This window comes from Strongylocentrotus purpuratus, unplaced genomic scaffold (assembly GCF_000002235.5).
Source record: "Strongylocentrotus purpuratus isolate Spur 01 unplaced genomic scaffold, Spur_5.0 spur5_scaffold_21, whole genome shotgun sequence".
Lineage (NCBI taxonomy): Eukaryota > Metazoa > Echinodermata > Echinoidea > Camarodonta > Strongylocentrotidae > Strongylocentrotus > Strongylocentrotus purpuratus.
This window is the reverse complement of record NW_022145607.1, coordinates 6032195-6057469: the sequence shown is the minus strand read 5'-3', so window position 1 is coordinate 6057469 and position 25275 is coordinate 6032195. Positions and strand designations below refer to the sequence as shown.

General features: G+C 37.4%; 1 protein-coding gene across 3 annotated transcripts in view; it reads left to right on the top strand.

The window, feature by feature from the left end:
* Nucleotides 1–24907, top strand: part of LOC105446734 — a 41311-nt gene extending 16404 nt beyond the window's left edge. For 2 of the 3 annotated variants that reach the window (XM_030994916.1, XM_030994917.1), the window contains 8 exons: nt 106–209; nt 1021–1172; nt 2154–2239; nt 5403–5480; nt 9918–10021; nt 11471–11598; nt 15766–15875; nt 20158–24907. In XM_030994916.1, coding sequence (XP_030850776.1) covers nt 106–209; nt 1021–1172; nt 2154–2239; nt 5403–5480; nt 9918–10021; nt 11471–11598; nt 15766–15875; nt 20158–20799 — 1404 coding nt within the window. In that variant the 3' untranslated portion in view covers nt 20800–24907. The remainder of the gene's footprint in view (nt 1–105; nt 210–1020; nt 1173–2153; nt 2240–5402; nt 5481–9917; nt 10022–11470; nt 11599–15765; nt 15876–20157) is intronic. The other variant, XM_030994918.1, reaches the window with a different exon arrangement.
* Nucleotides 24908–25275: the final 368 nt, after the last annotated feature.

The following is a 25275-nucleotide window of genomic DNA, read 5'->3' as shown; positions in this document are numbered from 1 at the left end:
ATTCCCCTAAAATCAAAGAGCCTATCAAAATATTTGATCCAGTTTTCTTTTATAAGCTGTGTTTCTTTACAGTTTCAAAAGATATATGTACTTTTCATTAAACAGGGATGTTCTCGTTATAGTCCAGCCCAGCACGCCTTGAAGCATTATGAATCAGCCACGTCAGGCTCACATCTCCTAGTTGTCGACCTGTTAAACTGGACTGTGTGGCGAGTATTCATGAATTCATAAAAATTCAGTTAACCCTCAAGTGAAGGAGGGGGTTTTCGGCCACTTTAGACAAAATCCTATTTTTTGGACTCTTTAATTCCTATTTTTTATCATTTCTTGTTCAAATCATGAAGCAAATATTATTATTATTTAAACAAAAAAAGAATCCTAGAAAAAAAATCAGTAATTGCCATGACAATATTCATTTCAATTTTCACTGTTTCGGAGACAGTTATCGACCTAGCGAGACAGTTTTCGATCGCATGTACAAAGTCAATAGGAAGCGCGTGTGCGCACCGTGTGTTTCCCCGCTGATCTTTAGCACTAGCGGACGGAACAGGTATCCCATGCCGGAGCTCACCATGCCGAAAAACTAGTTCTGCGGTGTTGGAAATTGGAAACTGAATTAGACAGAGTGTGCGTTGCGGTGTCCGGCTGCATTGATTTAATACATGCGATTGAGATACTTTTGAGCTTGCGACTCACACAAAATCGGGCTCTAAATCTGAAAAATACTTGTAATAAGCTCATTTTATGGTCCTCATATTTCTTACAGACACGGGCAGGCCTGATAAAAACCCGATTTAAATCGGTTTCCCGATTTTTTTTTTTTTTTTCCCGAATTTTATTTTCTTTCCCAATTTAAAAAAAAAAAAAAAAAATCCAGATTTTTTTTTTTTTTTTTTTACCAGATTTTTTTCCCTTCTCTATTTTATCCTGATTTTCCCTATTCCCCCCTTTTTTCTCTATTCTTCCCTATTTTTTCCCTATTTTGTTACAATTTCTTTCTTGTTTCCTTCCATGATATAGGTGTTACAAGTGCCATGGTTTCCTGTGCGATGATGCAATCATTTCTTCAGAGAGTGGAACACTAGGAGAGTGCATTGATTGGATCAAGAAACAGGCTTTCCAGCAGAAACAAACGGACTACCACAATTCATCTGATGAAGAAACTGTTAAAGGTATGTATTTGTACCATCCCTTTGTATTTTAGATAGAGTTCGACACCAATAGGACCGGGACACTTAGGCCCCCCCCCCCCCCCAATTTTACTCTGGACCCTCAATAAACATGTATTAACATTTTTACATAAAAATAATTCTGGACCCCCTTCCAACAAAATTAGAGGAGAGCCCTGGCCACAAATTTTCAACCAGAGATGTAGTGGAATTATCTATTTTTGGTAGGAATCCTCAAATTAATTGGATTTAAGTTGAAAGAAGAAAAACTATTTTAGAAATGTGCTAATTTTTGAAGAAAGATTAAAGTGACTTAATATCCTATTCCTTGGCTTATGAGCAAATAGCTTAATTTTGCAGGGTTAGTGTCAATGGTGCGTCAGATAGATTAAAAATTTAAGGGCTCTGTTGCATAAAACTTAACACTGATGGCAACTTTGCTGTTGTTCCTATTTGTACTTACAATCAGTTTTCTACTTTGTATCGAGCTCTTTAGTATACCATTTTCTCAGTCATGGTACATATTTCCACCTCCATCAAATACAAGTCAAAGGAAATACTGGAATACTGTTTTTGTTCATATATTGTATTTATCATGTTATACATGTACATGTATCTATGTCTAGATATCTATATTTGCTATGATATCTTTATATATTATGGTATGTAAAGTTGTATGGAAAATGTGAGCAAAGCAAAGTTTCATTGGACAAAAACAATTAATTTGAAATTGAAATGCTCTTGATTAATGGTAACTTCCATGAAATCCTTGATTTGATTGGCTGTTAAAAGATGTTGCCATTGTAGTACTAGTTAATGTTGATGACAAAGTTAGTAAGTTACCATCAGTGGCATGTTTTATGCAACAGGGCACAGAGATTAGTATGTATTTGCAGTTCTTGGTAATTACAGAGATAGGGAGAATTACTCATGCTTGGAAGTGATTGCGATACATTGAATAAACATTTTCTGATTGTCTACTAGGTGACGAATGCACTCATCTGAATAATTCTGTCAGCTTGAACAATGTGAAGAAGGCTCTCAAGAATCATGGCTTTGGACAGTGTTCAGTAAGTAGTGATTTATCTGTGGCCTTTTCTTATGACATTGTTACACGTATGAAGTGCATACATGCCAACCGTTCCGATTTTAACGGAACTGTTCCGTTTTTGAAGTTTTTATAGCCCTAAAAAACGGAACGTTCCGATTTTGGGGAATTTGGCTTTCCATACATAGCATTGATCCGATCGAGTGCTGAACGGATTGCATTGCGCAAGGTGCGTGCAGCGTGCACTGATATGTACGTACAGTGGCAGCGTGTTGCTGCGCGCCACGTGCACTCTGATATGTGTTTCCGTACGTAACATTTCCGTACGTAAATACTTGCGCTGGCAAATCTCGTAAGTATAATTTCTATACGTTTGCATGCGCATATCAGCATATGCATGCATTCGCTAGCGCACCGTATATGCATAGGGTCCCCATGCAAAGTACGTGTTTCGAGGTACCGTATACTTTGTGATTTGTGATTTGTCTCGGAAGAAAATCTGTCAAAATGAGCGGAACAGCAGCAAGACGAATTCAGAAGTACAAACAGGAATACAAGGAACGATTTCCCTTTATTAGAGCAAGCACAAAAGGGGAGGAATATGCATAGATTCTACTGCATTTATTGTCGGCAAAATGTCTTGTTCTGCTGACATTGATTTTGACAACCTCATTTACATGTAGCTCAATGAGTTACAATAATTTTGGATTGTTGACTGTTGTCTGGAAAGTTGAATACCATTATTGCTAGTCTCATTTTATGCATAGATCTATGTCATGTATAATTATTTAAAAAGTAACTAGACTTAAATGCATCACTCTGCATGAGTGGCTAATTAAATCTATGTCTATTATCTGCTCTGTCTCTGCCAAGGATAAATTAAAATGTGGAATTCACTTCAATCACTTTTTTGTTTGGTATGACACAAGAATTACCCATAAACTTGGGTTGAATTTTAGGGGAAATGGTCCCTAAAATAGGCTCAGATTGCACCAGAGAGCATCTGGAAACCCAGAGCTTCCAGGGCCCTAAAGCGGGCCCTGGACTCCGGCTAAAAGGACTTCGCGCTCGTGATGTGCGCTTCGCGCACATAGTGTACAGATTTCTGATTTTCAAATGTTGGCATGTATGGAAGTGGTTTTATTTTACTTCATGGAAATTCACACTAAATGAGTCCCCTAAGATGTGAGCATCGATTAACTATTAACAGGGATGCCAATTTTCTGTCCATTTTGTATTATTTTGGGTGTCAAATTTCCGGCCTGATATATTTCTTTCCGCCTTTCTTTCCAACTTGGAAGAGCGAGATGAAATTAAAGCATGAGTAATTTTCTACGGTTAAGATATTTATGAATAAAACCCAAATTACGTAACTGATACTGGACTGATTTTGAGACATATTGAATTTGTGTAGACATTTGAGTCGAGAAACACACCAAGGTTGTGACATACATTGGATAGGGTAATTTCATGTCTAGCAAGGGTAATTGAAGTGATAGAAATCTTCTCTAACTGAGTCTTATACCCCATTCACAGTGGCCTCAAACACCGCGACAGCAGCGGGACTGTCCCGCTGCTGTCGCGGTGTTGTCTTCAGTGTGAAGGCTCGGACCCGTTATAAACTATCGCGGGATAACACCGCCTAGCGATAACGCCGACACAAACTATCGCTAGGGACGCCTAGTTACAGCAGCGGGACAGTCCCGCTGCTGTCGCGGTGTTTACTCAGTGTGAAGGCTCTCCGCTATAACACCGCGACAAACACGTGTGATTTGTTTACTTACCTATCACTGACCTCTTTTCTACAGCAATGGGGAACATAAAGTGAAATAGAAATAAAGTAACCAGTGGATTCAAATTGATTTTATTATTATGTAGGTATTATAATTATCCAAATAAAAATATTTCACACTTCAAAAAATTAAAATATTCTGACTGGAAGCAATAAAAATGCTAGTTTTTTTAAAAAGTAATATGATCGAGGATACAAAAAGCAACTTGACATGTTTACCGCGCAATTTCAAGCAAGTATTTCCGGTCATATCGGGGTCACTCGCGGGTCATGAGCCATGCATACACGTGTTTGTTACGGAGGTAATAAAAATCACCCGCTGCAGCGTGAATGGGTACATGATATTTATCCCGCTGCTGCAGCGGGATAACTTTTCTACTGTGAATGCATTTGTAGCGGTGTTATGGCGGTGTCGCCGCTCCGCTACAACGCCGCTACAAATTTCAAAACCACTGTGAATGGGGTATTAGAACCATACATTATAAATTCGCATTTGGCAAGATTTAATTTTAGTGAATGTGAGTTTAACCAATTATGAACATCTTGTACACAACTCTCAATGTTATACAGGAGCCCGTTTCCCCGAGCCCCCCGCGGCTGAGTTATGACTTTAGCTTTACATTGTTTTATACTTTCCTATAAATTGTTGCTGCTGTGTTTTATTTGTTTGTTTGTTTTTTTGTTTTTTCTTTTTGTTTAGACTGTAATTTCTCCTATGAGTTTGTAAAAATGTGATTATGAATGGTCAATAAAACATATAAATAAAATAAAATAAAAAAAACTCTCAATGTTATGGATAGTGCTGGCTGCATTGCTCTGATTGGGTTTGAAAGAAGTATATATTTGAATATCATCAGCATTAACATGATAAGAGAGAGAATGGTGATGAAAAATATTCTTCAAACCGGTTAAATATAACGAGAACATCGTGTGCCTGCCCACAGAGCCTTGCGGAACTCCGCATGTAAGTGGTACAAAATCTGAAAGGCAGCCGTTTATTGAGACAGCTTGAGAATGGCATGACAGGGCCCCGTCTTACAAAGAGTTGATATCAATCGCAACTATGTACATAAGAGATAGGAGACTGCAAACCTACGATTGATTGGAGGACTTGCGATTGATCTAAATCAATCGCATTCCAGGGCTTGACTTTTAACACCGAGTGACAAAGGGTACAGGTATTCACCAGAACAGTGTCCTCACTATCATCCCTAATTTGAGGGAAAATGATCCACCTTATGTTTCTGTTAAAAACAATTTCCTTATTTTGCAAATGTCGCAATATTATTCTTTCAATGGGATTTCTTATATTGCGCAATGTATTTGTACAAACTTAAGAGCTGTGCATGTTCCAGAAATGAAAACACATTCATTGTCACTGTTCTGTTTACAGTTGTGTGCTGGTGATAGCTATATGGAAGAGGAAGATGATGAGCCTGTCATCTGGCTTTGTTTAGCCTGTGGAAATCAGGTAAGTTTGGTTGTTCGTTTTTATGCCTCCGTTACGAAGTAGCCGAAGGCATTACCGTAAATCTCTGAGTATAAGGCGCAACCGTTTTTTGTTTTTTTTTGTCGAAAAACCACGCAGGGAAGGACCTTCATTTAATATCGAGGTGCAATTTAAGGTGCTGATTTGAGGAATTATTATTATAAACTACATATTGAAATCGTTTAGAAAGATTACTTTCAAACCAAGACGACCGACAAATTTGAGTGTTGTTGTAGTTTCCGAGTGGTGAGTCAACACACTGATTACTGAGCTGGGAGACATTGCTAGGCATAGCGCCATAAATCAATACTAAAAAAAAAAAAAAAAAAATTGTTGTACCTGTATAAGACACACCCCCGACTTTCAATTTTTTTATGGCGGCAAAAAAGTGCGCCTTATACACGGAGATTTACGGTATGCATTTTGGGTTGTCTGTTTGTCCGTCCGTACTTCCCGTTCTCTTGATCGCGTTATCTCAAGAACCGATTGATGGATTCCTGCCAAACTTGAGTCATGTATGTATCTTTTCAGAGCTAATGAACTGATTAGATTTTGGGGTCACAGGGCTCATTATGTACCGTAAATCTCCGTGTATAAGGCACACCTGTGTATAAGGCGCACCCCTATTTTGGAGAAGGAAAAAAAAAAAAAAAAAACCCACGCGGGAAGGACCTTCATTTTACATCGAGGTGCAGTTGAAGGGTCTGATTTGTGCTGGGTGAACTTGTCACAAATAATAGTAACAATGTCGTTTTTAGAAGAATGTGTAAGATCATTAATGAAAATTAAAAACAAAAGAGTACATATGGTTCTAATGGTGCACCTTGTGGTACACCATTTGTTATAGAAAAAATATTTGAGGAATTATTATTATAAACTACATATTGAGATCTATTAGAAAGATTACTTTCAAACCAAGATGACAGACAAATTTGAGTGTTGTTGTAGTTTTCGAGTCGTGAGTCAACACACTGATTACTGAGCTGGGAGACATTGCCAGGCATAGCGCCATAAATCGAAACTATTAAAAATAAAAATAAATAAATAAAAAAATAAAATTCTCTGTGCCTGTGTATAAGGCGCACCCCCGACTTTCAAATTTTTTCGGCGGCAAAAAAGTGCGCCTTATACACGGAGATTTACGGTACTGTACTAGCTGTTATTTTCCCGAATTGCATATTATCGCAAATTTTTCAACACATGAAAATATCAGCTTAAAATTATGTTCATGAGCCCTCTCGATCGCCAGCGCCATTTGCCTGGCGACTTCTCCGTACATGTTTATGCCCACTCACTTTAGCATGCTACTCACAGTTTATTGTGTGTAGCACCACTTGCAACACTCACTCCATGATTCCACTTTCTGCGACGGCAAGTGGGGAAGTTCTTATTTTTCAAAAGTCTCATACTTTTTTGTAACACTTGTCAACAATTGGAATACTTGGTATTTTAATCAAGCATTATCATGCATTACGTGCATCATGCATCATGCTCAAACCTGTGCGTACTGAGTCTGTATGTGTATGTGTTGGCGTAAGGACTTTTGTGAATGCCCATTCATTGATTCTGCTGTGTGATATTTTTAGAGAGCAACTATTTGCGATAGCAAGGACTCGCAGAAATTTCTCTTAGCCTGTCAGTCGCAAAAATATCTGTACGTGAAAAATATCAGCTTATACAGTATTCCAAAATAGCTCATGATTGCATTATCTGAAGAACCGATTGATGGATTCCTGCCAAAATTTAAGAGGTCATGTATGTATGTATCTTTAATTTAGAGCTAATAAACTGATTAGATTTTGGAGTTAGAGGTCAAAGGTCATGGGGCTCATTATGTATGCAAAAAAAGCTCGTGATCACATCATTAGAACTGATGAACAGATTACCATCAAACTCAGGACATGTATACATGTATATCTTGCTGAACCAATAAACTGATTAGATTTTGGGGTCATGAGGTCAAAGGTCCTGGAGCTCATCATGTCCAGTTAAAATTCAACTGGTCAAATCCTAACTGGTCCAGTTAGAATTCAACTGGTCTGGGTCAACTGGCCCATTTCAATTTCCAGGGTTACCAGTTGGCTTTAACTGGTTCAACAGGTTTTTCCTTTTGGGGTATTGTAACCCTCTGACATGCAAAAAATCCTGAAAATATTCTCAAACCACAGAGATATCTATGGCTTTCTTTGAAGTCATCACTGGTGATCTCCAACAGTGATTAACAATAAATTATCCCAACCATTTTTGAATTTTCCCAACCTTTTTTCATGAAAAAAAAACATAAAACAGGCTATTAAAATCTGTCAACACTTAAATTTCTGAAATGGTATGTAGATCAAAAGTCAATTTATTGCTTTGTGACGATTTACATTCACCTTAAATGTAATTTAATTGTAATAATATAGTTGGAAGAATTAAGGAATCGATCAGTTTTTCCCAATTTATATCATTAATAATGGTCCGTTTTCACTCAAATTTTCAGATAATATTTAATTGTACATCTAGCATTGAAGTCACTACCTTAACACCACTATCTCTCATCTTTACAATGTTACCAAGTCCCTTTAATTACCAGATACATAATCGCAATACCCGTTTTAGGAATTCTATTCACTTACAGTATGGCCAGTAAAAACAAATAAGGTAATAAAATCAGTACAACATAATTTCTCTGTGATTTGGAAATCCATCCCCAAAGATGTTTCTGAATCCAAGTCAGTTAATGCCTTCAAAAAAGTCGAAGCAGTTTCTTTATCTCAAATATGTATAGTAATTTATCTTATGTTTACATTTGTGTATTATGTTTTTTGTTTCTTTTTTATTAATGTTTTGTTTTTGTTTATCTTTGCTTTGCTTTACATATGCTATGAATGCTTTGGGAACTACGCTTGTACAAGGCCTTAGGGCTTTATTTATGTACATGTAGTTCCCCATTTCATTTTCTAAATTTTTTTACGAATTTGTATCAATGTAATTTTTAATCGAGAATGAAATAAATGCAAATTTAATTGAATTTAATTGAATAGTTGATTGGCTGGATATGATTCACATTTTACTCCCCAAAAACAGACACTTGCCATTCGCTTACATGCACACATAAAAGAGTTAACTTACTTGCGTGAAGTGGGAAGGAGAGTTTTGATAAATGTTTACGTAATGTACATCCTCAGGGTGTATGCATACTGTATATCCTTAGGAAAGTGAAACTGCCCATTTGGAACAAATGCTTTCATTTTATGAACAGTCTGGATCTTATTAGAAATGTCTATTTTATTTTGTGTATGAAAAGAGGGGAGGAGATAATTTCATTGATATTAAAGTAGCGATTGAATTATTGAAATTATAAAAAGAATTTCCTCTGCTGGCATTTATGTGGTATTTATACAAAGATCCTAAATATCTATTATCATATTTTGCATAAAGCTTTTTGTTTATGTTTTGGAATAGAATGTTTGTAAATGTCTCCAGAAACACAATTATATTGAATTGTTTAAGGCTTTGTAGACTTTTGTACATTAAATCATTTCATAAGACATTTGTTTAAATTTGAAGCTCATCTAATTCTCCTTAAAGCCCAATTCCACTCCAAAAATAACTTACTTTCAATAGAAGCAGAAAAATCAGACTAACCAATCAGAAAAAGTCTGAGCAAAATCGGATGAGTAATAAGAAAGTTTTGAATTTTTAATGACATTAAAAACTTTGAAAATCACTAGACAAATTAGCAACTCACTCATGAGTCTTTGACGTCATGTCCTCACTATCCACTAATTATTTTCCTTATATTGATGTCAATTTCCTATTTTCTCCTTAAGAATCGTATTTCTTCACACACCAGCATCCAAGTTAGATTAATAGTAATATATTTATGTGTAGATGCACTAATATAGAGTAATTTTTCCAGTTAAATCATGAAAAATATGACTTTTGATAAACTATTTATATAAAAATCAATAATTATGAATATACAGTATTCAGAAAATACTATAAATTCTTCAAAGTTTATGTAAGATTTTGTGAAATGTCATGCACGCAATATGATACAAATCATAGAACCTGGGCAAAGGCGTGGGGAATAAAAAGTGAAATTAATGGGATTAAACCATATAAAGAGCAATTGATAAATAGTGAGGACATCACGTCACAAACTGATCTTGGCAATCTGTGTTGTGATTCTCATTGTTCCATAGTTTTAAATACTTTTTCAAAAATTCATAACTTTGTTATTAGTTATCCAATTTTGCTCAAACTTTTTTTGATTGGTTTGTCTGATTTTTCTGCTTTTATTGAAAGTAAGTTATTTTTCGAGTGGACTTGTCCTTTAAATTCAAGAGCTTATCAAAATATTTGATCCAGTTTTCTTTTCCAAGCTGTGTTTCTTTACAGTATCAAAAGATATATGTACTTTTCATTAAACAGGGATGTTCTCGTTATAGTCCAGCCCAGCACGCCTTGAAACATTTTGAAACAGCCAGGTCAAACTCACATCCCCTAGTTGTCTGCTTGTCAAATTGGACTGTGTGGCGAGTATTTATATATCATGAATTCGTAACAATTCAGTTAACCCTATATTTTATTTAGCTGATGGCAAAAAAAAAATATCCAAGCAATTGCTTCTGAAAGGGTTTACTAGCAGGCAATATTATAATGTACCTATTTAACAGTGCAATGCTCATTTCTCTTAATATTATAGATATATCGACTGATACAACAGGCCTAGCTATTTTTATAGGCTCAAGGGGCCCAGGCGTGCCTGGTTTTAGGTTTTTTTAGGGGGTTTACACACATAAAAATACCAAAGGGGGGGGGTTTGAACCCCCAAACCTCCCCCCCCCCCCCCTGCGTACGCCCCTGGGCAGTATGTATTTCAGTTTTTAGCTCATCCGGCCTGAAGGGCCTGATGAGCTTATGCCATGGCGTCGTCCGTCCGTCCGTCCATTTTTCAACCGATTTTGATTCTGATTGTTTCATATGATAGGGCTAGGAGGGGGATTTAAAACTTCTACACAGAATCTTGAAATTCATTATCTAAATCTACATGTATGCTAATTTATGCAAATTTATTTGAAATCACAAAAAATGCTTCTCCTTCATTTCTCGGTCGATTTTGATTTGGTTTTCTTTATCTGGTGGAGCTAATTTTGGTACACTAAACAATTACACAGAATTTTGAGATTTTGCTCTATTGATTAATCATGGTAATTTATGCAAATTTATTCCAATCACAAAAAAAAGCTTCTTCTCCTTCATATTTCGACCGATTTTGATTTAGTTTGCTTTATATCATAGAGCTAACTTTGGTACACTTAATTTCTACACAGAATTTTGAAATTGTTCTCCATTTATTAATTCTGGTAATTTATGCAAATTTATTCAAAAAATAACAAAAATTGCTTCTTCTCCCTCATTTCTTGACCGATTTTGATTTAGTTTACCTTATCTGGTAGAGCTACATTTGGAACACTAAACTTCTATACTGAATTGTGAGATTTTGCTCCATTGATTATTTATGGTACTTTATGCAAATTTATTCCAAAAATAATTTTAAAAAATCACAAAAAATGCTTCTTCTCCTTCATATTTTGACCGATTTCTTTTTGATTTGCTTTATATCATAGAGCTAACTTTGGTACACTACACCTCTACGCAGAATTTTGAAATTTTTCTCCATTAATGAATTATGGTAATGTATGCAAATTTATTCCAGAAAAAAACAAAAATTGCTTCTTCTCCCTCATTTCTTGACCGATTTTGATTTGGTTTGCTTTATCTGGTAGAGCTAAATTTGGTTTACTAAAATTCTACACAGAATTATGTCCCTTCCAGGGCATCAAATTTTTATTTTTTGACCAGTTCAAAAGTGTACCACATAAAATTTACGAAATTTGTTGTTTCGAGATGCGGATGAGCGCTACGTCATTGACGTTCTGGTTATAATTTCTTTTTTGTTTCCTCCCATGATATACATGTAGGTGTTACCCGTGCCATGATTTCCTGTGCCTTGATGCAATCATTCCTTCAGAGAGTAGAAAACTAAGAGAGTGCATTGATTGGATCAAGAAACAGGCTTTCCAGCAGAAACCTGCAGAAAGATCAGGCAGTAAGTATGATCCTTTGAATAAACAAGCATTCTTGATGGCATGTGAATGGAAAGAAGTAGAACATTTTGTGCTATTTGAATTTAGGACCAAAATCTGCCTTGTATTTATTGCGGAGGAGAATATGTGGAGATTTGTAGATTATAAACATTGTAACTAAAGAAATGATTGGTACTGCAAAATCGAAAAATAGGAAAGAAAATAGGACATACCCCTGTACATGTACTGAACATTTTTTTCTTGCTCTCATCGGACATAATCATAAGAATGAACAGAAAGCTGAAATCAGACCATGTAAGGGAAGACAAATTTATTCCTCTATGTGTTCTCCCGCGTATGGAATGGTCGTGAACCCTCCTTTGTTAGAGAACGCGAACGTGAAGAATGCTTGAGGTACCGGTACGTGTTATTTAAACCCTCTCCATTCATCGCATACCCATCCTTTGTTTAGAAAACGCAAGCGTGAAGTACGCATTCCCGCTGAAAGAGGCAAGAACGGGGCGATTATCATGCATGTTATTGTATTACCTAATTCTTGTGAGGCACAAAGTTTCTATTTATCGCCCGTTCTGATCAAAAGGGGCAAGAACTCATTCAATTATTTTGCCAGTAAAATTCCTTCCTTCCAGCAGTCAGTGGCTTTCCCTTCTTGAAGGTAATACAAAGTTTTGGTATGGGGTCGTGAATTTGGTTCAAATGAACATATTAGAAGCATATGCGACCCTACAATATTCATTGATCCTTGTCGCGTTTGAAATTGAGTCTAAAGTTGTGAAATTTCAGATAATAAACTCTTTATGTTGTATAGCTCCCTCTCAAAGTCAAGATATTAATTAAGCTATACAACAATGTTTCTTGACATAAATCGACCAATTAGCTATTCCCGTTTGGAAATTATCTATCACAACTACATATTATGAGATTTTCATGGTCGCAGCTACCATTGTACGGCCGTAGTCGCTATTCAAAATTTTATCAAAATTTACAGGGAGCACCGGTAAATTTTTATATCCAATTTTTCTCGAAAGCAGAAGTCTTTTAGGGGCTAAATTTTCTAGTGCTTCCAATACATCCACAGGGGCATCCAAATATATCAAAATTGTATAGAATCACTATCCACCCAATTTTCAAAATTCCCCAAACTTTGTATTACCTTTAAGTGAAATGTACTTGCTTTTGAAAGAGAAAATGTGTGAATCGCAATCAATGCAGAGGTCCGTTGTTTGTGGGCGAGAGAGAGGTAGAGGGATGTAGACACGCATGTTTTGTTCTTTGAAATATTGACTTTTCGAGACTGCATGTATTTGTGAATGTTATCTACTTTGATATGTCATTTAATTTAGACGTTTGGTCTTATGAAAACGGATTTTGAATGGAATGATACTAAGCCGCGGCCACTCGCCAATAAAGGCAGGCTCTAAATTAGCATCCATGTATTATGTGTGCGTAAACGAAACTTATTTTTTACAACTACCGTACATGTAGTTTTGCGTAGAAAGTTTTTAGAAACTATAAACTAGATACGGTCCCTGTCTATAACGACCACTTATAGTCCCCCTGTGATATTTCATGCAGTTCAGAACCTGTGCACACCAACCACCTGCCTATACGACCAGCCCCTCCCCTTCCCCTTAAAGCCTGCTAGATACTAACATCAGCCATATTCGGGCAAGGATCAGTAAATATTTGGGCACTAAAATTAAGGCACTAGACAATACTCCCCCAGCAAAAGTGCGGCCCGTACGCCCACAAAATCTGCGAAGGGTAATAGACATTCTCTTTACGCCCCCCCCCCCCACCTTCTCTCTTTACGACCATTTTGTGTATATGCGGCCCCCCTTTCTCTTCATGTATGTATATCCCCCTCCCCAATTTATCTCTCTTTCTAATCCACACTGTCTCTTTTTTAATCTTTCTTTCTCTCTCTCTCTCTCTCTCTCTCTACACCCCCTTCCCTCTCTCATTACAACCTTTTTGTATACCCCCCTCTCTCTCTCTCTCTATGTATGTCCTCCCCCCCCCCCCCCCAATCAATTTATCTCTCTATCTCTCACTAATCCACATTGTCTCCTCTCTCATCTCTAACTCTCTTTCTCTCTCTACCACTATCCCTTTCTTTCTATAATCAACACTTTTTTTTGTAGTGTAGGTTATGTATTAACTGATTGCATATTCATAATTAAAATGAGGCGCCTTTGTTCTGAGAGCGCCTACTCAGGACATACTTCAAGTTCAAGTTCAAGTTTTTTTTCAATTCAAATCCATAAAAAACATATAAGATACAGATTATAAACAATATAGAAAACACAGAACACACACAAAATGGAAACATGTCTACAAATACACCGGAATTATACAAAGTTAATTAGCATAAATAGAAATGAATTGGGGAAACTGCAAATAAAACCATAAGGTTCTGTCGAGGCAGTCCCTGTTATTAAAAGATACATCCAACTTACAAGTTCCAACAATTGGCTATAAAAAATATAACAATAACAAAACGGTGTGCAAAACATAGGAGACGTATTAACATGCAAAACTTAGTATAGATTTAAAAACAGATGAAGTATTTTTTAGTTTTAGATTTAAAAGAGTTAAAGAAAGTAGTATCACATATATCTCTGGGGAGAGAATTCCATATTTTCGGGCCAGTGTGTCTAAAAGTAAATAAAGAACTTGTTAATGAACATTTTTCAATAAAATAGTTATCAGGATTGCTAGTATTATAATTATGAACTTGTGGTAGGAATGTCATAATAAATCTGTCATTATTTGTATGTCGTTGTTGTGACTGGACCATGATAAAGAGCAATGCCATGTGGCATGAGAACAACATTGTTCAATTATTAGAGCAAACAGACTATTTAGATTGGAAATGAAAAATAAAAAATCTTTTTACTTCTCATATACAAAAGATTGGTCCGTTTGTTCTCAAATTTAAACAGGAGTATGTTCATGCCTACCAATAATACCCTCTACCCATGGAAGTTCAACAAAAATAGGGAGCGTGTGCAAATGAGGGCTACTATAAGTCAGTTCTTAAAGAATAATTTAAAGTATTATGAACATAAGCTCCTGCTCCACCCTCTCGCTTATTTTCTCTGTTATTTGAACTGATGACCATTTAAATCATATAGAGTTGATATATACTTCTGAGGAAAAGATTCAAGTTGTCAACATTTTGTGATAAACTACTGCAATTAAAATGTACTACCGGTAATGAAAAAGAACTAGAAAATTCACCTTTATAATTATTTTGAATTGAAAGCAGGGGCATCGAGTTAAGTATCTGGGAATATTTTTCATTTATAACATCAGCCATAACATACAAATTCACTTGTTAAGCAAGTAAGACATATAGAAACAGTATACATACAATGGATTATAATTAAGTATTCACTGGTACAATAATCAAGTACAAATTTGTTAAGTTTCCAAAAGGCAAAGTGAAGTTGAAGAAAGTAAAGAAAACACAAATAAGACATTGGTTCAACAATATTCAAATAACAAAGCATAAGCAATTTTAATCATCAAAACAAAAAGAAATTGAGGAGTAATATGGATCAAAAATTAAAATAAAGTTAAAAGGTGAGTAATCAAGCTCATTGTCAATATGCTGTAAGTGTTTAGTTCAAATAACAGGAATATTCTTCAGATTCTCCTCACATGTTATAAGTTATGTACCAGGTAATGCTTTTACCTGCAGCTGTGGTACCGAGCAGAGCGATGTTCAAGGAGAAATAATTAAGTCAGTTTATCCTTGTAATCAATGATAGCTTGGACATGTTTGTCCTTTTTTTTACATGGATAGGAGTTTCCAGGCTATTGTCTACTTTCAGACCCTCTTTTACTGCATGGGTGTACTCTACTTTCAAATTTCAGAGACAGGACCTACATAACATACATGTGATTCAGGCAAAGTTTTAGTGAATTTAGTATTCTGCAAAAGGGACACAGGGCCATTAAGTGAAAGCCACTGCCTGGTTCCTCTATCTCCTGTAGTGAAGATTTGCCTCTCTGTAACTGTAAATTTAATATGGGAAAATTCTAAATCCTAAATGATGTATATGCCTTTGAATTATCATTCCTTGTATGTGATTATTCTAACAAACAATGTAACAATACAAACTGATAAATCTGGATTGTTCTCTATGCCTTTCGTTGTCTAGGTAAAAAGAAGAGCAGAGAAGCAGATGTGGATGAGAGTCATGTCAGAACATATTCATCTCCGATACGATCACCTCTCCTTACAAAAGAGAGATCACAACCTAAATTTAGGGTAAGGATCAAATATGATTTTATTTTGTGAGTCTCGTTGAAGAGACCACTTCAGATCCCGCTCTTGGCGCATACGCACAGTCTTTCTTCACAGCTCAGGCTAATAGAAAGTAACTTTCCATCGCACAAATCATACTTTGAAAAATAAGACAGCGCTGCCAACCATTCTGTTTTTCCCCGGAATTACTCTGTTTTTTCCTCCAAATTACGGTAGTAAAATACCTTTTTTAAATACCGGTAATTTGTTATATATTTTTTTACATACCGCACATCAAACAACTGCCATAAAATGTTATCTTGATCACAAATACAATAGAAAACTATCGTTAAAACATACTTAAAGAGAAAAATATTCTCAAATAGAATGAAACGCCAATGATACAACAAAAACAACAACAAAATACCTACTAGTAAATAAACTATAGGTCCTAATATGGAAAAAAACAGTATGAGGAATGGACATTTCTGCATTGGAAGTTTGTCGCGCGTGGTTGTAAGAAAAAATTCAATTATGCCAAAGTCTGTGGCTTCGGCGATGGTCTCGAGACCCCCGGGTGAACAAAATAGAGAAGAAAATGTGGGGGTTTCAGGCATTACAGCCATGGAACTTTGCATGAATAGTATGGAAGCCTTGCTGGCCAGTGTGGTGCCGGCCATTCCAGGCCCCTCACAAAATGGAAATCAGGAGATGACGTTGTCTCGGCCGATGTGGAGCAATACATACTGGATAAACAGCAGACATTGGAGGCTTGTATGCCTAAAAACGCAGCAAAGTCTGCTCTACAAATGGGAGTGGGAGAACCAGTTGATGAGGACATTGCAAATTCAGCCTCATATTTAATTATGGATTGATTGGAAGAAAAAGTCCTTTCAGATACTTTGGCCAAGTACTTGCCCCCAAGTAATTGTGAATATTTGGACACCCCCAAAGTCAACTCGGCAAACTGGGACAACCGTTCTCAACGAGCTCGCTCTCGAGACTTTTAACTACAGAGAGTTCAAAGTCTCGGACCAGAAGACTGCCAGCCTTTGCGCAGTCGCTTTCATCTCAGACAATCACAAAATCTCAGCAAGACTCTTTGGCATTAATCTGTAATGCCAATTATGAATTGAATAGTTTGAGGAAAGAATTCATTAAGCTGGAAGTGATCGCGGCTTACAGCCATCTTTGCAAGCCTTCAGCTCCAGTGACAAAGTCTCTCTTTGAAGATGAACTTGGGAAACGCATGAAGGACCTCAAGGAGGAGCAACGGGCAGTGGCCGGGAAGGTAAAATTCAACAGAACTAGCCCAACTAACGGGCACACCAACGTTACCACCAATACAAGACACAGAATTTTGCAGGCTCTGTGCTGTGGTTAGCTTTTCTCCCAGGCCTTTTGCATGTTGGTGGTGCTAGGCTCCCATCTCCCACTACCCTTGCTCCTCCTCCGTGAGAGGATCAGGTCTCTCCCTTCCCCTCTGGGGTTTTGGTTTTTTCCAGAGCCATGAGTCTGTCTGGAACCTTGTCTTGCAGTTGACTTCGGCATCTGTGTTTGCTGACCAGTCTTTGGGGACTGATGCGCAGACTTCCTTTGGGAAATATCTCTTGGACACATTTCCCCAGCTAATCCTGAGGGTTATCAGAATGTGCTTCTGCACATCAACGCTATGGAATCAACGTCAGCATTGTTCTGACTTTGCCCTGTCAATTCTGGCGATCCCTTGCTGGCTCGCACGGTCCTTATCTCTACAGGCCTCGTCCCTGGGAATTTTTTTACTTATCTTTTACATATCCCCCTTAGGTCTATCTGATTAAAGGTAGCCTCTTCTGGGGCAAGGTTCTCGCTTCGGAGTGGTTTCCTCCCGGGAATCTCTGGTTCTCTTGTATCAGCTTGGGCTCCGCTAGAGACCGTTCGTTAAGTTCATATACTGAGGGTCTGCCCTCGGGCTCGGGTTCAAGAAGCTCAGGCACTGGGTACCGTCTCTCTTACCTTGGGAGATTGTCAGGGTTTCCCCAGGCCTCGGGAAATTTAGGAGGATCAGGCTTGAGGGCTTTTATTCGCCCCACATGTGCCGATAGGTGCACAGTTCGCTGTCCTGCTCAGAAGCTAGCTCCTCCTCCCCTCTGCCTTTCTCCCGGGCAGGAAAGAGGATCTCTTTATGCCCCATGTATCTCCCCGGGTCACTCCCGTGGTGAGGGGTGTGGCGTAGGGTTTCTATTTAAGCCCTCTTTGCCTAAACCGGTCGCCCTCGTCCGGACCAGTTGTAGTTTTCAACTCTCTTGCTGGCTTTCCTCAGGTTTTGGGAAAGGTGCTTTCTCAAAACACAGGCAGGCCTGCATTTGACGTCCAAATTAATTGTGCTGCCAAGCACTTAGATTCTTCGTAGACATATGAAGAGCTATTTAAAGGAAGATTATTATTGCTAATTTCTCCTCTATTACTGGAGGTGAGATGTAGTCTCAGATGGGCGTTGGTTTATTACCGGTATCTCAAAATAACCAAGACTTGCCGCAGTGACAATCGACTCTTTGTTATCCTGTGATCCCTTTGTCTGCCTTCTTAGGAATCCTTCTTTAGATGGATTGTCAAAGACATCCAGTCTGCGGGTCCTGAGACCTATTTATCTTGTGCCGGGCCGTGGTCTCACGATTGCCACGGATATTGGTACCTGCTGCTCTCTTTCAAGGTGCGTTTTTTGCGTCACTGCGAAACTGCCTTTTGACATTCTCTTGATTCCTTCAGCCGTTTTCCTTAAGGGATTTGCAGCAGGTGCAGAATCGGTTGCTACAGTGACGTTGTTTGCGGCAACATCTTTCCTGATTCCCCTGCTAAACCTCTTTCTTGGGACATGCCCCCCCCCCCCCCCCCCCCCCCCCCCCCCCCCGCTTTCATCTGTGTTGGTCTGAGCAATAATAGGTCGATACATTGATTTATTGAGGTAAATTAGTTAAATTAGAAATGATTTGATTATTTACTATATAAATCTATGTATCTTTCTATGTACCTCCCTCCGTCCCCTCTCCTTGACTGGCAACATGTCCCAAGTTTGTTCTTCGGCTGCTTGTGAGAGGATGATTATGTGTGCGTGCGTGAGCTGGAGGTTGGCAGAGTTTTGGGGGGGGGGTTATGCACAGTTGTGACTTTCTTTTTCTCGATGGTCTGCTTTTTTTAGAGGACTAAGCAATAATAGGTACTAGATACATAGATTTATAATAGTAAATAATCAATCAGTTCTAATTTAACTAATTGTCGTACAAGCAGTGTGGTAGAATCGTAATAAAATCTCAGCACCGTCTGCAACTATTTTGAGCTGTTTTAATTATGCTTTTACCATGTTTCCACTAAGCTCCCTCTACACGCAAGACGATCCTATGAAGCCCTTATGGAGGCTTTATGCAGATCATACAATGACCTACCAGACTGCATCCCGCTCCATTAATGATGCCACGCTGCTTTTATCCAGACCAATCTTCAACCGCCACCTATATATAAAAGCTGGCACCACAGCTCACTTTTAATTCATATTAGAGACTTCCTACGGTGCACATCTGTTCTTTATTTGATCAATGCACTACGGCTCGTAAATCCTGATGCCTTAAACAAACCAGATAAGCATTCTTTTGTTGAGGGTGATGCCACTCTTTCTGCTGAAGCTCCCCCTGCTGATACACAAGCCCCGATGAAGAAGAGGATCCGATTGCTCTTTAACAAAAATGCGGAAAACTGCAGACTGACCTCACAGAGGATCAGGAGCAGGTTATGGTAGAGTGGCTCAGCGCACTTCACCCTGTCCTGTACAACAAGAAGGGTATAAAGAAACCCAGAAGAAAGAGTATCTCTGGATGAAGCAGACCAATCTGCTTGGTTAAGATGTCATCATCAAAATCATAGTGTAGCAGCATTCAAACCAGGAATGGACGGCTCAGGAAATAGCAATCCATTGCTGTGGATGAGGAGCTTACAGAAAGGGACAACTGGATCCTTCGCGAGTGCACCGCTGTCATTGTAAGTAGAGACATTCATTAAAGCGCCAGAAAAATGGATGTCTGCTTCAAATTTTGTCATCTGCTTGAGTCTTGAAGAAAAGCTAACTTTATTTTAGGAAAAACAGAGTCTGAGGGCAAACAGCTTGGATCCTGATCAGACGCAATGAATTGGATTTAAGTTTGCATATCGACTATAGTCGTAAAAGGCACTTTAAAAGCTAAATAAATTTGATAATGATTTCCAATATTTCATGCAGTATTGCATAACAATTAAAATGTTCATCATTTACTCATGATATTTATTATTATTGCAGCTCACGGAGAAGTTGGCCCCAACAGCTGCTGTAGAGACAGCCTCCTCCAGGACCAAGACTGTATCATCTGATGAGGTGATAGCAGCAAACCTGGCTGGTAGCAGGGAGCAGTTCACCAACCTGCAGAGACAGTTGCTGGGCCGCCCCGAGAAGCCCCAGGAGATGCAGGAGCGGGATGCTTTCCTGGACTGGGTCAAGCAGGCAGTGGCAGGCCTCGATAAGACTCTCTGGCGCAACTTCCAGCGCGAGATACAACAACTCGTCAACCACTACGTTGACATGCAGGACCAGCAGCAACAGGAACAACAGGAACTCCGACCTAGACCAGGCCTTTCCACAAACCAGGACAGTGACCCCTGCCCCATGCAGCGGCGAACTCCTCAATCACAACTGCCTTACCAGGTAGTTAACACTATCCCTGTGTTGGGGTCACAGGAGGGTGCATGGGTGCAGCAGCAACAGTTCCAGCAGCTAGTCAGTCCATCATCTACCCCCTCCATTGACTCCAGCACCCCAGACAGACCGTCCCAGGAGAGGCCAAGCATGAATTTTACAGGCTTCAGTTCCCTGTTAGATAGTATGAGTGAACAGCAGCAAGATCACCCTGCCAGCAGCAGGCCAGCTACTCAGAGACATTTTTAGAGACTTTACACAGACTTTTCCATGTTTTGTACACAAATCACGAAAATGAGTGATTCAGGCTGACATGCAAAGACAAAAGGTAACTAAGATTCTTTTGAGTTAACAAATTATCATGAACAATGTAGAGGCTATATGTAGAGGCTATATAGGGTTAATACACAAATATTTTGCACTTCTTTGGGGAATTTCTGGGATATTTGTGAAAAATAAAACAATTCACACTCCAGTCCATAAAATAGACGCAGTATTCACATCGGAGGTAACACAAGGTCAAATCTAGTAAATGCCATTTATTTCAAAACCTGAAACTTTTAAACAGCCAACCAAACAATGGTAAATAAGACAAATTCCAAACCTCAGTCCCATCTGTATACATATAAAAACAAATCACATTGCTGGGAAGACTTGTTCCATATCATAAGTTGCCAAAAATAACTTATGTACAAATTCCTGTAGGGTGTTGCGGACACTACATTTTATACATGTATAATGCTATTCATTGATGCAATATATAAGTTATCCAATTACTTTTTCTGTCATTATGGTTGTTGCTGCATATCTTGAGGCCTACCGGTAATTAAAATTTGAAAAACCAACAGAGAGTACGGTATTTTTTTCAAATCTGTTCATTGCAATTTTCCAGTTCGAGGTACAAAAAGCTAAAAAGAAAAACATGTAAAATGAATTTTTAAATTTTAAAAATTTGATAGTATTGGCTGATACTACTACTTATAAACTTTTTAACCAAAACATACTTTTACACCATGTCCATATAAAAAAACAGACACTCATTCTATTTTGATGCATCAAGATTAAGTGCTCTACAATTGACTTTAGCCTGTTACAGGTCTCTTTGTAATTGACAGATACTCATTTATCCAGTATGGAATGTTAGCCATGTGTTTTCTTCTGCCAACTTTGGTCTATGAACATTATTTGGTCCTGAAACAAGAACCTTTGAGAGATTATTCCTAAGATCAATTTATATAGGAATTCTTGTAATTTGGGGTACTAAAGGCTGAAATTCCAATAAAATGCTTCAAAGTGTCAGGTTATCAGTGAAAAATACCGGCTTCATATAACAACAAAACAATCGTTCTGTTTTAGTGCATAAACATGTAGTATATGATGTCAAAATTAACTTATTTACAACTGTCTGTAGCTTGTTACAGACACTACAGCTCATACTGATACAGGCGCATTGGTCATTTAACAATGTGTTATCTGCCAACTTTCATTTTGGGGCAGTGTTTCAGCAATTCATGAAATAGGAGACTTCAAGAGATGTTTCACTTGTGCAATATATTGTCCAGTGAGAACTAGAAGGGCGATAATGCCATAGACGTGCATCCTGGTTTTAAACAGTAAATCAATAACGTCCTTCTTGCTTTCACCAGTGATATATTATAGACTTTAATTGATTCATGTATTTTCACGTGAGAGTGTTTTATAAACTATTGGTGCGTACACCAATGGACAAAACATGGCAACTTATCTTCATGTATTCATATTTCAATGATATCCTTGCTGATATGTAACACCACAGTCTTTCTGATGCTTATCATAGCATAGCATCATTTCAATACAAATTTACTGTCCAGCTTTTCCACCTCATCCTGATTAAAGCGATGGTATGCTCACTAACTTGTACAATGGCTGGTTCTTCCATGATTCGTATTATATTAGTCTTTGGGTGTGTTGCCTCTCTTTCCGCTGTAAATTCACACATAGTTGTGTTGCTTCTTATTATGAATGTGAGCTGGAAGTGTTTGCCCTGACATCAGTTGCCTGAAAAATGTGGAAAAATTATCAATTGATTTCATGCATAATAGCTGCATATTTGAGTCATCTTAGGCTTGTACATTGTAACTTTGAAATTGACTACAAGTATTTTAGACATTTTTTATTTAGATTAGCAATAAGAGGAATTATAAATGTTCTTACCATTGCCACGTAAGCAATTTCTTAGAAACAGTACAGCAATGTAAGTGTAATAAGGATTTCGATCCTGCAAAATAAAAAATAGTGCAAATAAAAGTTTTAAGATACATATTATGTATACATGAATATAGATGTATTGACATTTTATTTTCATATCAAGGTTAATGTTAACTTTAACATATGTACAAAAATGTACCTGTCTGCAGAAGTTGTAAATGTTTTATATGAATATTTTGAGGTATTGTATTTATGAATATTTGTGTTAGTAACAGGCACTCAACTTAAGCAAAATTGGCTGTAAAGTTGCAAGTGTATAGTAATGTATAGTACAGTGAAATGCAATTTATATATTTCAATACAAACTTACGTGTCAATGTGGTGTGGTCGAGATGACCAGCATACAGATCTGGTGTGACATCAGCAACAGCTTCTTGATGGGCCCAGTATTTGCATCCACACTTGTGGAGCCTGTGTCAGTTTCTTGTCTTGTGTCTGATGTGTGGGTCTCCCTCTACACTTGCAGCTGATAATATTTGGTCAAAGTTAATATTTGGTCAGACATGATTGCATCAAAGTGGCATCAATTGAATGGTCTCCATTTGTGTTGGGTGTACTTGGTCGTAGCTGGACTCTTGTTACCCTTTTTGTGTTGCTTGCTTTCAGTTTCAGTTTAAGTTTCAGTTTATTTTCATATTTCACATTTTGTATAATACATCATTACATTTGGCATGTTACAATTTGTGTAATCATTTTTGGATGCATTTATACAAACAAAAAGAATAATACATAAGACTAAGTTAAATAAAGGAAGAAATATGATGGAGCCTAACCGGAAAGCAATGCTTGTAGTAGGTCATAGGCTCCGGAAGTTATAACAATAATATAGTCTTGTGTTTATTAAATAACGTAATTTAATTAAATTGAAACTTATTATGAAGAAAAGATAAACAATGTTCATATACTTTGTTCTTGAGCTTATCCATAACCTTCTGTTGTTTCTGTTTTTTCTCTCATTCTGCTTTCGCTCTCTTTCTTTGATCTTTGCTGCTGTGCATTTACCAGCCAAGGACATGGCAATTGAAAGTGTTTGTTTGATTTTTTCCCTGTCCTGAACTTTCTCATGTACTCTATTTTAAATTTTTTTTTTGCATTAATGCTGCATCGTGCAAACCGCGTCCAATCTATATAAAACAAACCTTCATACACGTTTTCTTGGTCATGCATGCTTACAGTATTTATATGTGACTGAGACCGTCTGGATATCAACTCATAATAGCAACAAAACAAAATGCAGAAGAAAATTATTTGACAGGCAGAAAGCAACGCAAAAATGATCATGCATTTGCATGTAAGTGTGTCATTAGAATTATTGATATTGTTTCATTACATCTTGTGATTAGTATGCATTCAAGCTTTTGGAATTGTTTGTGTGTATTTGTATGAAAGAAAGGGTTTGGAAATGCACATGATGCAATTTCAAATGCAATTTACTGTGTGAAACGCCATGTCGAATACTTGAATACTCTTTTTAAAAAAAATTTTGGAGTCACTTTTATACAGTAATACAGAATTACAGATATGTGCAAGCCAACCAATTTTGTTTTTAATCATCTCAACCACAACCTTTCTAAACCTGATCAAATATGGGACATGCACGGCCAGGCACTAGTATATAGGAAATCTTCAAATGTTAATCAGTTATATGACAAAATAACTTTTCTTTTTCCTTACGAAAAAGTATACATGTACCGGTAGTCAGGCCTGAATTGAGTGGCAAAACAATTATTGTGTTAGAAGGAAAAACATATTTCATGACATTCCAATACCATTTCAATACCCCAATAACCAATATTATTGGAGAGTTGTTCTTTTTCAAAACTTACTCAATAAAAAAAAGTATTATTAACTGGCCCAGATACTTCAGCCTCTCACGAAACGCAAGTAGTGTCTCAGGCCTAGGCCTGAGGTGTCTTTCCATTTTCATGTTGTTGCTCTTTGCACGCTATTTTGTATGGGGTGGTGGAGTATCCGCCTATACAACTTTAATCGTACAAAAACTACAAATTGTCTTTCTTGGCACGTTTGTTTGTTTGGTATAAAACACAACTTGTAATCATATTATAATTATCATATTACAGGTCAATAAAGTCTACTTTTTTAAACTCAATACTGAGCCCGACATTCTTTATTATATCATGTACGTCAATGATTTGTTTTCACACATCAAATATGAAGGCTGATCCTTTTGAAAATGGTTGATTGTATTGAAAATGATAATTGATTTACATATCTGGCCATCTCAGATACTTAACTATTTGATGTGATTGCCGAGGAGTAATTAACTCTTACGGCTCCTTAAAGAGCCGACGTGGATTCACAAAACTTGGGTGTTTAGGGCGGGTTTTGAGGGAGTTAGTGTACATGACCATGATACCGACAAAAACTAACCTTATTCATTACCAAACAAAACATGAAGGGGCCCCTTTTAATTAAAGCATGAGAAAAATAGAATAGAGATAATAAAAGAGAGAGGGG